At 41.9% G+C, this 16,224-nt stretch overlaps 1 protein-coding gene across 7 annotated transcripts in view; it reads left to right on the top strand.

Moving 5' to 3' along the window:
* LOC118399423 (A-kinase anchor protein 9-like) overlaps positions 1-16,224 on the top strand; it is a 125,824-nt gene that overhangs the window by 47,534 nt on the left and 62,066 nt on the right. For 6 of the 7 annotated variants that reach the window (XM_052472082.1, XM_052472084.1, XM_052472088.1 and 3 more), the window contains 5 exons: positions 674-1,033; positions 2,791-3,084; positions 6,795-6,893; positions 7,843-7,973; positions 12,938-13,128. In XM_052472082.1, the coding sequence (XP_052328042.1) occupies positions 674-1,033; positions 2,791-3,084; positions 6,795-6,893; positions 7,843-7,973; positions 12,938-13,128 (1,075 nt within the window). The remainder of the gene's footprint in view (positions 1-673; positions 1,034-2,790; positions 3,085-6,794; positions 6,894-7,842; positions 7,974-12,937; positions 13,129-16,224) is intronic. The other variant, XM_052472083.1, reaches the window with a different exon arrangement.

Genomic DNA, 16,224 nt, shown 5'->3' on the forward strand with positions numbered 1-16,224 from the left:
CTTGCTTTCCGGTCTAGCAGCGTGAGACGCTGATTCTCACATCAGAGAAGAAAGCCGGAGAATAGAGGAGCTTAGAGATTGAGGGAGACAGAAAGAAAAGACAGAAATAAAGGGTGAGAGAGGGAGGAAAAATGGAGAGCTGTCTGGTGAGAGAGAGAAAGATGTAGAAATCATGGAGTAGACTGAAAGTTGGAGGGAAAGGGGGAAGTAGATGGAGAGTGATAGAAAATGAGTAATCCAGAGCAACCAACACCAGGCGCTATTATAGCACAATAACGATTCACTAATTGAGAGGCATAGCTGAAAAAAAGAGAAAAGGGAAAGACTTACCATTGTAGCTTGACGTAGTGGTGCTCTAGCCGAACTGAAACTCTCCTCTATGGGATGTCTGACTTCTATTTATCAGTGCATCTTTCAGCCTTGAAGGCATAGGAAGTAGAATCATTGAATTTCTCTCCAGCGGGTGGCTGAGGAGGAGGGGAGGGGGCACACACTCTGAAAAGCCTCTGGATCTTTCCCTCTTTTCTCCTGACTTTTGCTCAATTCCTATATTTTTCTCGCCTCCTCTCCTATTTTTCTTCCATATACGTTTCCCTCTGGTTAATTTATTTTTATGTCTGTGTCTATGCTTTCCCCATCCTATTCCTTGTCCACTCCTCCCCCTCGTCTCTAGCTGGTGGAGGAGGATGCGTTGTTGGTGGGTCTGGACACGGAGCTACGCGGGCCAGCCAAGTCTATGGGCATGATGGCGCTGCTGCAGACGCTGAGGACAGCTCTCTACCACAAGTACCACCAGGAGGTGGCAGCGCTGAAGGAACAACACTGTGCTGAGCTCAGCAGACTCAGAGAAGAGAGGGTGCAGGAAAAGAGCGAGAGAGTGAGGGAGGAAGGAGAGGAGGACGTGCGGTTGCAGGTGAAGCCGGACCCGGAGGGCATCAACGGGAGCAAATGCTATATCGAGGGACCCAGCACGGAGGACCAAGGCGTGCAGGAGAGGAGACACCAGGAGAGGGTGGAGGAGGAGATAGCTAAGGTAAGAAGTTAACTTGCGAACAGGGACAATTGTAAACCCCCCCGAAAAACAGGTATTATAAAGTATCTAGATACTTTTGCTAGCAAATTTTACATTTCCGTGTAGTTTACCAATTAAATGGTCTGACGGAGATGTGTTAATACTCGGTTTACAAATCCCAAAATAAAGAAATTATCTTACTCCAGGAAATGTTTATAGAAAGTTAGCAAAAATAGATAAGATCTTGCAACCGTGGAAAGGAAAATACCTGTCTCTTTGTGGAAAAATCATCAAATCAAATCAAATGTATTTATATAGCCCTTCGTACATCATCTGATATCTCAAAGTGCTTTACAGAAACCCAGCCTAAAACCCCAAACAGCAAGCAATGCAGGTGTAGAAGCACGGTGGCTTGGAAAAACTCCCTAGAAAAGCCAAAACCTAGCAAGAAACTTAGAGAGGAACCAGGCTATGTGGGGTGGCCAGTCCTCTTCTGGCCACCCCTGATGAACTCTTTAGTCATATCACAGTTTACCTGTTTGCTTATAGTTTTGCCTACACCTATTGACCTGCTTTTTAAATTATATGAACAAAAAATATTCAATTTTATTTGGAATGGCAAGCCAGACAAAATTAAAAGGGCCTATTTATATAACGAATATGAATTCGGAGGGCAGAAATTATTAAAGCATTAGACCTCTCACTTAAGGCATCAGTCATAGAAAAGTTATATTTAATCCAAACTGGTTCTCTAGAAAATTTGTAGGAATGTCTCATCCTATGTTCAAGAATGGCCTTTTCCCTTTATTCAGATTACACCTGCTCATTTTCGGTTGTTTGAAAAGGAAATCATCTCCAATATCGTAATTTTTTAAAACAAGCCTGAGAAAGTTGGTTGCAATTTCAGTTTAATCCACCTGAAAATAAAGAAAAAAATAATGCAACAAATATTGTGGTTAAACTCAGATATACTAATTGATTAACATTTTTGTGAATTATATCATAAATAGGACTGGTGGAGTTATGTCACACATGCAGCTAACACGGACATATGGGAATGTCTGCTCTACCCAAAATTACAACCAAATAATTGCAGCATTACCACAATAATGGAAGAGGCAAGTAGAAGGGGAAAAAAGTAAGGAACTTTTGTCAGGCCTGTATTAAATAACATAAATGGTTAAAGAAAAGTGTGATAAATAAAAACATTTACCAAATTAATTTAAGGACCAAAAACTGACAGCTGTGCCGTATAAATTGTAAAATAGTTGGGAAGAGATTTTCAATGTACCCATTCCATGGCACATGGTTTATGAATTGATATGCAAAACAACGACTGATTCAAAACTTAACATTTTTCAATTTAAATTACTATACAAAATTCTTGCAACCACTGGAATGTTATATATATGGGGGATACAATCTTCCCAGCTCGGCAGATTTTGCTGTGAGGAGGCAGTCATTAGATAATTTATTTTGGTATTGTTCATATGTAGCTCGTTTTTGGTCACAGATCCAGGAATGGCTGAAGAATTGCAATATTTGCCTAGAGCTAACGCTGCAGATAGCAATACTGGAGGATTTGAAAAGCCATAATCAAACAATCAATAACAATTATTTTAGCACAAATGTTTAAATGAAAAATAATCATCTGTAGAAGCTCAGTATTTATTTTTAAATTTATTTGAAAATATACATTTTAAAATGTTTTGCCTTTCACTTGTCAACATTACATTTAAACCATTCCACTATGATTGGCTCATACGCATATCTCCTAGGTCATAGTTCAGATGTCGGTGGAGTTTGCTCAGCAAAGCGAATTGGCCCGAATCACGAAGAACGCCCGCGAGACCACCTCAGCCATGCAGACTCAGTCCGAGGAGGACGAGGCAGGGGTGGAAGAGGAGCAGCAGACCCCTAGGAGCTCACTCACCAAGGGCATCTCTCTGGAGGAGGTGCAGAGGAGGATCGTGGAGGAAAAAGAAAGGCTGGAGATAGAGCTGGAGGAGAGGACTGCGGAACTCCATGGGATTAAAGAGCAGCTTCGCCGTAGAGGTCCAGGATCTGAGCAGGTTAGCATTGGGTGATTTCTGGATAGTATTTGATTTGCACAGTAGCATGTGTTCATTGTTTGTATTTGAGGTTATGATACCGAGGTTGGCATTAGTTTCTAAGATGCACAGGCTTAGGACTTGGATGAGTTTTTATGCTCTTCGAAACATGCAATCTAACCACATAAAACCACTCTCCGTAGAAGCTGAATGTAGTTCTGTGTTAAATGACAAGTTTGAAAGTGGAGTGATTTTCATTCACCAGCCAAGTATTGTCTCGTCTAACCCATTGCTCCTCATATTGAGAAGCACTTAGTGGGTTAAACCACTTGATCGCCTAGGGAGGGATATTATTATACCTCACATGGTGTGGTTTGCTTTTTACAAACCCTTCAGGGGCCTTTTGAAGGATAACACTGTGTCCTTACACTTGTTGTCTCCCTCGCTCCTTCTCCTTCTAGATCTTTTTCTCAATACTTTTTTAGCCTAAGCCATAGCCTACTATCACGTCATGTCCAAAGTGTTCCTATTCGAAGAGGCTGTGACGTCAAACCAAAGATGCTTCACTCGGCTGCAATATTGGCTACACCCACAGGGCGCTTATTTTCATTCGGAAGACCGTAGCCTGTTTGCTAGCATTGTCACCAAAAGTATGTATGAGACATAAACGCAACGCCAAACGCAACGCCAAAAAGTATATGCCATAGTAACTTTTAGTTTAGATTTTTGGCATTGCTAAAGGGCCTAGCAAGCCTCAATGTAATGGTGCTTGGGTCGGGGCGGCAGCGTAGCTTAGTGGTTAGTGTTGGACTAGTAACCAAAATATTGCAAGTTCAAATCTCGAGCTGACAAGGTACAAATCTGTTGTTCTGCCCCTGAACAAGGCAGTTAGCCCACTGTTCCTAGGCCGTCATTGAAAATAATAATTTGTTCTTAACTGACTTGCCTAGTTAAATAAAGGTAAAATAAATACTTTCCCTGAAAGCTTACAGTAGATAATTCTATGTCCTCATAAGTGATAAGTGTGGGAGAAAATATAAGCACCGTTGTGGTATGATCTGAGTACTTGAGCTGTCATTCGAGCCCTGTGTTTTACACGCTTGAGATACAGTATTTATATTCATTTATTTTGAAAGCTCACTGTGTGGATGTCCTGCCCACAATCATGGTGTGCTGCTGACACACACACACACACACACACACACACACACACACACACACACACACACACACACACACACACACACACACACACACCTTGCAACGCCAGGCTTTTCAAAAAACATTTATTGCATGATTAGTCATTACTTGCATGATGACATTGGATGCCGGGTTGTTCATAATGTGACGAGAGTCCTCCTAACACACACTAAAGACTAATCCTGTAATGTTGAAGACAACTTGGAAAATTAGTTGTTTACAGTTGAAGTCGGAAGTTTAAATACACCTTAGCCAACTACATTTAAACTCATTTAACAATTCCTGACACTTAATCCTTGTAGAAAGTATGGGTAGCCTTCCACAAGCTTCCCACAAAATGTTGGGTGAATTGTGGCCCATTCCTTCTGATAGAGCTGGTGTAACGGAGTCAGGTTTGTAGGCCTCCATGCTCCCACACGCTTTTTCAGTTCTGCCCACAAATTTTCTATATGATTGAGGTCAGGGCTTTGTGATGGCCACTCCAATACCTTGACTTTGTTGTCCTTAAGCCATTTTGCCACAACTTTGGAATTATGCTTGGGGTCATTGTACATTTGGAAGACCCATTTGCAACCAAGCTTTAACTTCCTGACTGATGTCTGGAGATGTTGCTTCAATATATCCACATACCATTCCTACCTCATGATGCCATCTATTTTGTGAAGTGCACCAAACCCTCCTGCAGCAAAGCACCCCCACAACATGATGCTGCCACCCCCGTGCTTCACGGTTGGGATGGTGTTCTTCGGCTTGCAAGCCTCCCCCTTTTTCCTCCAAACATAACGATGGTCATTATGGCCAAACAATTCTATTTTTGTTTCATCAGACCAGAGGACATTTCTCCAAAAAGTACGGTCTTTGTCCCCATGTGCAGTTGCAAACCGTAGTCTGGCTTTTTTATGGTGGTTTTGGAGCAGTGACTTCTTCCTTGCTGAGCGGCCTTTCAGGTTAATTTGAAATAGGACTTGTTTTACTGTGGATATACCGTAATTGCTGGACTATTAAGCACACCTGAATATAAACCGCACCCACTGAATTATTTAAAAATATGTATTTTGTACATAAATACGCTGCACATGTCTATAAGCCACAGGTGCCTACCGGTACATTGAAACAAATGAACTTGGTCACTATCTTCCTCTTCCTGTGCAGAGATGAATAGCCTCAGAATTGCTTCATCCGATGTTGGATCGTTTTCATTGTCGCTCTCGTCACTTTCATCCGGAGGCAAATACCCCGCTGAGCTCATGCTGCCCTTTCAACACGCAGCAGTCCATCCTTTCGAAACCCGTTGATGATAGTGGATTTTATGACCATGTTCCACGCTGTCAGGACCCACTGGCAGACTTGACCATAAGTTGCTCTTATCATGCAGCCCGTTTTATAGTGAAGGATTTCTCCCCACTTGTCATCCAAGACTCCCACTGAACAAGGAGCGCCACCTTCAATGCACGATTTACACGGATGTCGAGTGGCTGCAAATACTTTGGGCCATCTGCTTTTCTTCCCTCTGAAAGCCAGTTCCTCACGCTGCTGTTTCCAACCTCTTATCATCGACTCATTAAGGCCAAGCTCCCGTGCAGCAGCTCTCTTTCCTTTTCCAACAGCCAGATCGATCGCCTTCAACTTGAAAGCTGCATCATATGCATTTCTCCGTGTCTTTGCCGTGATGAGGATGACAAAATTACTACCATAATCAGAATGATGGGAAGTTTGAGCGCGCTCGATTTTACGTCACATTATGTGACGGTGTTCAGTTTTTTGGCGGCATGAATCTTGTGTACTTGCGTACTATTGTTTGTACAGATGAACGTGGTACTTTCAGGCATTTGGAAATTGCTCCCAAGTATGAACCAGACTTGTGGAGATAGATATACCATTTTTTTTCTGAGGTCTTGGCTGATTTCATTAGATATTCCCATGATGTCAAGCAAAGCGGCACTGAGTTTGAAAGTCGGCCTTGAAATACATCCACAGGTACACCTCCAATTGAGTCAAATGTTGTCGATTAGCCTATCAGAATATCAGAAGCTTCTAAAGCCATGACACAATTTTCTGGAAATTTCCAAGCTGTTTAAAGGCACAGTCAACTTGGTGTATGTAAACTTCTAACCCACTGGAATTGTGATACAGTGAAATAATCTGTCTGTAAACAGTTGTTTGAAAAATGACTTGTGGTTGAAAAATAAGTTTTAATGACTCCAAACGAAGTGTATGTAAACTTCAGACTTCAACTGTAACTGCAATTGCCTTATTGTTCATAGCTGGAGTTTGCATGCATTTAGGCTACTTTTCCCCCTTGTGTGTGTGTGTGGGGAAGAGGTTGCATGTATAGAGACATTCACCACCAAGTTGACAAACGTGCACAGGCGATGGTAGGGGTTTGCTTAGCTACCACATAGTGTTCACGCCACTGCATCACAAGTGTTTTAACATTTTGAGTCGAAGCATCAAACAGCCATTTTATGTTATTGTGAATGTTATCATTTTGGTCATTGAATAAATTAAGGCTACTTGCTTTTTTATTGCAGATGGGATATTCCTCTGAGGGAGAGAGTGAGAGGAAAGCAAATAGAAAGAAGGAAAGTGAAAAAGTGCAAGTGAAAAGCGGAGTCTCACAGAAAGAAAAGGTAATGTTTTTATTTTACAGTTCAGTTGCACCTCTGCTACTTTCCACCTCAGTGTAAAAGACACCAGACATCAGAATCCATAGTGATGATGCAGTTTTTCAGTGTTTGATGGAGACTTACTCTCAGGAGTGCTAGTTGGAATTTCTTCGGAGTTGTTTTCAGAATTCCAAAATGTTATTCCGTGTTTGATGAATGGAAACTCACTTTCAGTAGTGTGAATTGAAATGTCTTCAGGCTATTTTTATGCAACCAGCCCCCGAATGCCCATGATGGCTGTTGCTTTTGGCACCTTGATGTATGTAGTTATTAATATGTTATACCCTCAGTACATTAAATCCTGTTAATCTATTGACTGCGTTTACTGATGTTCAGTTGGGACTATGTGCTCTTTGCATAATAGCCTAACTTATTATGACATGAAGAGTACCTACTCTTTTCGTTTCTAATTTAAATGTCAAACTGTTAAATCTCAACCAAATGATGAAATATAAAGATTGAAGCTCAAAGGTAAAGAGATTGTGGCAGAAACCTCATCAGCCTTCACCAGTACACACAATGTGGTCATTTATGAATCAACATGAACATCTTTAGATTAGTATTCTATCTGAATGAGCAGCATTTCTGTTCCCTCACCATGAGAGGGAGCCACTCTACTTCCTGCATCAGCCCTGGACTCTGGTGCACCTGTTGCCATAACAGCACAAAGATACTAGTGTTTCCCTAGCTTCTATGGATTTGTGTAAGTGTGTGTACTGGTGCGCGCTGCGACTCTCGTCTGATTTGAATCCACTTTCCATGTAATGATCATGTCTTCAGCTCGCCTGGCCGTCGCCGTCTCATGTTTCCAGGAATCGTCAACACAGTGTGAAAGTCTGTGCTTGTCTGTAAATGGGTGATAATGACAGGGCTGTTGTCATTCTTCTCCCTCCTGCCGGTCCATCCACTGAAGAAGAGGGGAGAAGAGGAAGGTGAGAAAGATGAAGAGGTCAGGAGGAAGAGGGCCATGGGTGGAAATATCTCGTCACAAGATCGAGAGGATGACTCTTCTTGTCCAGATCATCAAGTCATCACTACTGAGAGGTATGACTAGAGAATGATAGAAATGTTCTGTACTTTCAGTTTAATTTATATTGTAGATAATATAATTAACTCCTCTGCACGTGTCATGATTTTACCTCTGCACATTTATTGTATATTCTTTACCAGAGAATTGTTTTATTTTTTTATACCCACATTCAGTGCCCTTGGAAAGTATTCAGACCCCTTGACTTTGTCCATATTTTGTTACGTTACAACCTTAATCTAAAAATGATTTACATTTTTTTTATCCTTAGCAATCTACACACACTACCCCATAATGACAAAGCAAAAACAGTTTTTTAGATTTTTTTCCAAATGTATTAAAAAATTTAAAAAACACATTATTTACTTAAGTATTCAGACCCTTTGTTACGAGACTCGGAATTGAGCTCAGATGCATCCTGTTTCCATTGATCATCCTCCAAATGATTGCCTCACCTGGTTTACCAGGTGTCAAATCGGAGGGCCTGTTGTCCGGACCTCTGGTAGTCTCTATGGGGGTGCCACATGGTTAAATTCTCAGGCCGACACTTTTCTCTGTATACATCAATGATGTCGCTCTTGCTGCTGGTGATTCTCTGATCCACCTCTACGCAGATTACACTATTTTGTATACTTCTGGCCCTTCGTTGGACACTGTGTTAACTAACCTCCAGACGAGCTTCAATGCCATACAGCTCTCCTTCCGTGGCCTCCAACTGCTCTTAAATGCAAGTAAAACTAAATGCATGCTCTTCAACCGATCACTGCCCGCACCTGCCCACCCGTCCAGCATCACTACTCTGGATGGCTCTGACTTAGGTGTCTGGTTAGACTGTAAACTCTCCTTCCAGACTCGCATTAAGCATCTCCAATCCAAAATTAAATCTAGAATCGGCTTCCTATTTCGCAACAAAGCATCCTTCACTCATGCTGCCAAACATACCCTTGTAAAACTGACTATCCTACCGATCCTTGACTTTGGCGATGTCTTTTACAAAGTAGCCTCCAACACGCTACTCGGCAATTTGGATGAAGTCTATCACAGTGCCATCCGTTTTGTCACCAAAGCCCCATATACTACCCACCACTGCGACCTGTACGCTCTCGTTGGCTGGCCCTCACTTCACCCTCGTCGCCAAACCCACTGGCTCCAGTTCATCGACAAGTCTCTGCTAGGTCAAGCCCCGCCTTTTCTCAGCTCACTGGTCACCATAGCAACACCCACCCATAGCACACTCTCCAGCAGGTACATCTCACTGGTCACCCCCGAAGCCAATTCATCCTTTGGCTGTCTTTCCATCCAGTTCTCTGCTGCCAAAGACTGGAATGAACTGCAAAAATCACTGAAGCTGGAGACTCTTACCTCCCTCACTAGCTTTAAGCACCGGCTGTTAGAGCAGCTCACAGAGATCCCTGTACATAGCCAATCTGTGAACAACCCATCCAACTACCTCATCCCCATACTGTATTTATTTATCTTGCTCCTTTCCACCCCAGTACCTCTAATTGCACATTCATCTTCTGCACATCCACCATTCCAGTGTTTAATTTCTATATTGTAATTTCTTCGCCACTATGGCCTATTTATTGCCTTAACTCCCTTATTCTACCTCATTTGCACTCACTGTATATAGACTTTTTGTTTTCCTTTTTTTTCTACTGTAATATTGACTGCATATTCGTTTATTCCATGTGTAACTCTGTTGTTGTATGTGTCGAACTGCTATGCTTTATCTTGGCCAGGTCGCAGTTGCAAATGAGAACTTGTTCTGAACTAGCCTGCCTGGTTAAATAAAGGTGAAATAAATCAAATAAAAATCCACCTTTGGTAAATTCAATTGATTGGACAAGATTTGGAAAGGCACACACCTGTCCAAGACTCTTCCAAAAGCTGGCCGCCCATCAAAACTGAGCAATCAGGGTGCTGACCAAAAACTTGGTCATTCTAACATAACTCTTGACTTTCTATGTGGAGATGGGAAAACCTTCCAGAAGCACAACCATCTCTGCAGCACTCCACCAATCAGGACTTTATGGTAGAGCGGCCAGATGGACGCCACTCCTCAGTTAAAGGCACATGACAGCCAGCTTGGCACCCAAAGGACTCTGACCATGAGAAGCAAGATTCTCTGGTCTGATGAAACCAAGACTCTTTGGCCTGAATGCCAAGCGTCACTTCTGGAGGAAACCTGGCACCATCCCTCCAGTGAAGCATGGTGGTGGCAGCATCATGCTATGGGCATGTTTTTCATCGGCAGCAACTGGGAGAATAGTCAGGATCAAGTGAAAGAGGAATGGCACAAAGTACAAAGAGATCCTTGATGAAAACCTTCTCGAGGCTGTAATCGCTGCCAAAGATATTTCAACAAAGTAATGCGTCAACGGTCTGAATACTTATGTAAGTGATATTTCAGTAAATGTTGTATTTTTTATGAATTTGCAAAAAATACTAAACCTGCTTTTGCATTGTTCTTGTGGGGTATTGTGTGGTGATTGATGAGGGGAACGATTTAATCAATTTTAGAATAAGGCTGTAATTTAACAAAATGTGGAGTGGAGTGGCGTCCGTTTGAATACTTTCCGAAAGCACTGTATAAACAGATAAAAGGTGAGATGGACAAGGGACCCGTTCTATACTAAGATGTCTTAACTATAAGATGTGTTTTTGACTGACTATGACAATGTAATACTTTTATATAAGTGGGTTAATTCAGCAGGTGCTCTTAGAGCAAATGTAAAATATTTTAGCTACTTTATTTGTATTGTTCGACACACAAATGTATTCAAAAAGAAATGTATGCAGTGAATATGACCACGCACCACGTTTCAAGAAAAAGTTTTGGATTTCGGCATATATTTGTCATAAAATTTGATCTGATCTTCATCTAAGTCACACCAATAGACAGAGTGTGCTGAAACTAATAACACACAAATTATTGTATTTTTCTTGTCTATATTGATTACATAATTTAAACATTCACATTGTAGGTTGGAAAAAGTATGTGAACCCCGAGGCTAATGACTACTCCAAAAGCTAATTGGAGTCGGGAGTCAGCTAACCTGGAGTCCAATCAATGAGATTGGAGATGTTGCCCTATAGAAAACACTCCCAAAATGTTGCTATTCTTTAGATATTTTTAAATAGAAAATGCACCTTTATTTAACCAGGTAAGCCAGTTGAGAACAAGTTCTCATTTACAACTGCGACCTGGCCAAGATAAAGCAAAAACAGTGTTACAAAAACAGTTACCACATGGGATAAACAAACTTAGTCAATAACAAAATAGAAAAATGTGTATACAATGTGTGCAAATGAAATGGGGAGGTAAGGCAATAAATATGCCAATAGAGGCAAAGTAATTGCAATTTACACTGGAGTTATATATGTGCAGATGAGGATGTGCAGGTAGAAATACTGGTGTGCAAAAGAGCAGAAAAACAAATATGGGGATGAGGTAGGTAGGTAGTTGGTTGGATGGGCTATTTACAGATGGGCTGTGAACAGCTGCAGCGATCGGCAAGCTGCTCTGACAGCTGACACTTAAATTTAGTGAGATAAGTCTCCAACTTCAGTGATTTATTTTTCAATTTGTTCCAGTCATTGGCAGCAGAGAACTGGAAGGAAAGGCGGCCAAAGGAGGTGTTGGCTTTGGGGAAGACAAGTGAAATATGCCTGCTGGAGCGTGTGCTACGGGTGGGTGTTGCTATGGTGACCAGTGAGCTGAGATAAGGCGGAGCTGTACCTAGCAAAGACATCGGTGACTTGGAGCCAGTGAGTTTGGCGACGAATTTGTAGCGAGGACCAGCCAACGAGAGCATACAAGTCGCAGTATATGGGGCTTTGGTGACAAAACGGATGGCACTGTGATGGACTGCATACAATTTGCTGAGTAGTGTTGGAGGCTATTTTGTAAATGACATCGCCGAAGACCAGGATCGGTAGGATAGTCAGTTTTACAAGGGTATGTTTGGCAGCATGAGTGAAGAAGGCTTTGTTGCGAAATAGGAAGCCGATTCTAGATTTAATTTTGGATTGGAGATGCTTAATGTGAGTCTGGAAGGTGAGTTTACAGTCTAGCCAGACACCTAGAATATGTGGACAACTATAAATACCTAAGTCGGAACCACAAGAACCTCTATTCACAAGAAGCATTTCCTGATTTGAACCATGCCTCGGACAACGGAGATCTCAGAAGACCTAAGATTAAGAATTGTTGACTGGCATAAAGCTGGAAAGGGTTGCAAAAGTATCTCTAAAAGCCTTGATGGTCATCAGTCCACGGTAAGATGAATTCCCAAGTTCAGCCTTACATTCTCCTGCAAAATGTCTTGATATCTGTCCGCCAATTGAAGCTCAACAGAAGTTGGGTGATGCAACAGGACAACAACCCAAAACACAGAAGAAAATACGCCTTCTGGAGTGGCCTAGTCAGATTCCTGACCTCAACCCAATTGAGATGCTGTGGCATGACCCCAAGAGAGCAGTTCACACCAGACACCCCAAGAATATTTCTGAACTGAAACAGTTTTGTAATGAGGAATGGTCCAAAATGCCTCCTGACCGTTGTGATCAGCAACTACAGAAAACGTTTGGTTGAGGTTATTGCTGCCAAAGGAGGGTTTTTAAATCCAAGGTTTCACATACTCTTTCCACCCTGCATTGTGAATGTTTACATGGTGTGCTCAAAGACATGAAAACGTATAATTGTTTGTGTGTTATTAGTTTAAGCAGACTGTCTATTGTGACTTAGATAAAGATCAGATCAAATTTTATGATCAATTTATGCAGAAATCCAGGTATTTCCAAAGGGTTCACATACTTTTTCTTGCCACTGTACATATGTAGTTAACCAAAGCACTTGTGCGGTATGCGTCTTGCCAACCTCACCCGTAACAAAAATATTTGTTTTAAGTGAATGAAAGATCATAATTTTTGCTCCCACCAACATTTCATATTTTTGTTTATTTTCTTCTTTCCACAGGAATCTTCTGCGTAAGGCTAACGAGAGCCTCCGACAGGTGCTGAGTGATGTGCTCAAGACCACAGCGGCCGCTGAGGAAACCATCGGATGCCATGTGGAAGGGCTACTGGTACCCCCCTCCTCCTCACAGAGACCCACCTGGCAAAGAGCAGCTGGCGAGCCCTTTAGGCCTGCCACAGGGGCAGCTGAAGGTTCGTTGAGCAGTCAATTTCAAATCAACCCCTACCACCTATGCATGTTATGAGGAGTCAAATGGGGTCAGCAATATTGCTCCTCCAGGCCTTACTGGTGTCACAGTTAAGCTACATCTCTAACAAACACATCTGATTACACTTAACTGAATTCCATGATTAGTAGCTAGGGCTGCGACAAACGTGTGACACCAATTATTATTTTATTTAAAATGTATTTAACCAGGAAAGTCAGTTAAGAACAAATTCTTATTTACAATGACGGCCTAGGAACAGTGGGTTAACTGCCTTGTTCAGGGGCAGAACGACAGGTTTTTACCTTGTCAGCTTGGGGATTTGATATAGCAACCTTTCAGTTACTGGCCCAACGCTCTGAACAGTAGGCTACCTGGCACCCCGTCAAGCCCCCTTGGGGATCGGAGTCTTGGAAAAGCACAATAGCACTCCATCAAGATGATTTAGATTTCATTAAATAGAGCCAGACAAAACCTAAACATACAATGAAGTAAGGGAGAGAAGAAGAGGTGCAAGGGTTGAGGTCTGGGTGTGTGACAGAAATATACACAGTAGAGGAAAGAAAGATGGAGACAGAATACTTATTGCCAAAAATGCCCATGATGAATATCATAATTAATGAAGTCCTGCCAGTTTCTAACCACTATTGCCAGTCTAAAGAGGTCCTGCCTGACTGGTTACCTGCTGCCTTTCTTTATGGAACCTTTTTCTGGGACCTATGCATCACGTTGAATTAATTGTTGATGTACACTCACCCCGTTCATGAAATTTGTTAGCTCTTATAGACAGAGAGTCACATGGCCGAGGCTTGCTGTATAAAGCAGGCAGACGGGCAGTGAGGCATTCAGTTCTTGTTCGATTGAATGTTAGAATGAGCAAAGCGAGTGACCTAAGTGACTTTGAGCGTAGTGTGATCATCTGTGTCAGGCGTGCCACTCCCAGTATCTCAGAAATGGTCAGCCTCTTGGACTTTTCACACACGACAGTGTCTAGGGTTTACCGAGAGTTGTGTGACAAACAAAAAACTTCTGGTCAGCGGTAGTCCTGTGGGTGGAAACCGCTTGTTGATGAGAGGTCGAAGGAGAATGGCAAGAATCGTGCAAGCTAACAGCGGGGCCACAAACAGGCAAATAACGTTGCAGTACAACAGGGATGTGCAGAATGGCATCTCTTGTTGGTCCTTGTCACGGCTGGGCTATTGCAGCAGATGACCATGCCGGGTTCCACTCCTATCAGCTAAAAACAAGAGGAAACTGCTCCAGTGGGCACGCGATCACCAACAGTAGACAATTGAGGAGTGGAAAAACATTGCCTGGTCCGATAAATCCTGGTTCCTGTTGCGTCATGCTGATGACAAGAGTAAGGATTTGGCGTAAGCAGAATGAGTACATGGCCCCATCCTGCCTGCTGTCAATGGTACATGCTGCTGGTGTGGGAAATGTTTTCCTTGCACTCGTTAGGGCCCTTGATACCAATTGAGCAACATTTCCATGCCCCAAATATTCAAATCAAATCAAATCCAATTTTTATTTGTCACATACACATGGTTAGCAGATGTTAATGCGAGTGTAGCGAAATGCTTGTGCTTCTAGTTCCGACAATGCAGTAATAACCAACAAGTAATCTAACTAACAATTCCTAAACTACTGTCTTATACACAGTGTAAGGGGATAAAGAATATGTACATAAGGATATATGAATGAGTGAGCTGCATACCCAACCAAGCTGCAAAAGATACAGGGGGAAAATTCCTATACTGAACAACAATATAAACGCAACAATTATTAAGATTTTACAGAGTTACGGTTCATATAAGGAAATAAATCAATTGAAATAAATAAATTAATCCCTTATCTATTAATTTCAAATGGCTGATGAGGGGAGCCGCCAATCAGAATACGTTTTTCCCGACAGAAATACTCCTCAGCATCCCCTCCACGCCCAATTTTTCAGTTTTTGATTTGTTAAAAAAGTTTGAAATATCCAATAAATGTCGTTCCACTTCATGATTGTGTCCCACTTATTGTTGATTCTTCACAAAAAAATACAGTTTTATATCTTTATTTTTGAAGCCTGAAATGTGGCAAAAGGTCGCAAAGTTCAAGGGGGCCGAATACTTTCGCAAGGCACTGTATATATATATTTTTTTTTCAGCTTATTAAACATGGGACCAACACTTTGCATTTATATTTTTGTTCAGTGTACATTCAATATCAATGCAAATGTATCTTTATTGTACCAAGCTTTCCGTCAAACTACCCTCGTCAGGGTGACCAAAACTTGCAAAATTGATCTCATCTATATATACACAAGAATCCGTTTCAGTGTGAAGACTGAGAGAGCAATACATAATAATATCCCCAGGGACTGTAGCATTCATGGCAATTTCATCCCAGCGCCAAACATTATTAAAAGTCAAGTTCCCACAGTTACCAGAGGAAAATCAGTCCAGCCAGACTGACACTCCTGTCAATAGTAGGCAGTGTTTCAGAATCACGTGCTGAAACTCATGAATCATAGGAATTAATGTAACTCTGGAGGTGACGTAGCAATCCTTAGCCAATACCTTTTAACCAGACTCGTATTGTAGGGCTCAGAGTTTTTCCAGTTCGCTGCCCCATACGACTACCTGGTATTAACAGAAAGTATAATTGCCTCCCGACAATACTTGCTCATAAACTTTATTTCACACATCATAGAATTACACAACGAGATAGCTGAATTAAGCTATTGAAGTCAGGTGTACTTGCTCAAGGGCACAACAGCAGTATACCCTACCCTGGACAATTTTATGGTCCACCCATTCCACCAACCACTCCCTAACTATCAGACAATAGTGGTAATACCATTACACTCCTTAGCGTCTGTATACTCATCTCATCTCTTGATATGTGGCCTGAAGGCGGAGTCCCCAAACATGACAAGTGTGTTTAAGACACAATGCCCTGCCAAGCTTAACAATATGCAGAATCTTGCAGTATCCCTTTAAGTGGTAAAGTCTGCTCTAGTGTGGGAACATCTCCCCCAATTTAAACATCTGCCTGCCCTCTGTACACACATGCGACAGACACACACACACAC

This window comes from Oncorhynchus keta, chromosome 20, assembly GCF_023373465.1.
Source record: "Oncorhynchus keta strain PuntledgeMale-10-30-2019 chromosome 20, Oket_V2, whole genome shotgun sequence".
Lineage (NCBI taxonomy): Eukaryota > Metazoa > Chordata > Actinopteri > Salmoniformes > Salmonidae > Oncorhynchus > Oncorhynchus keta.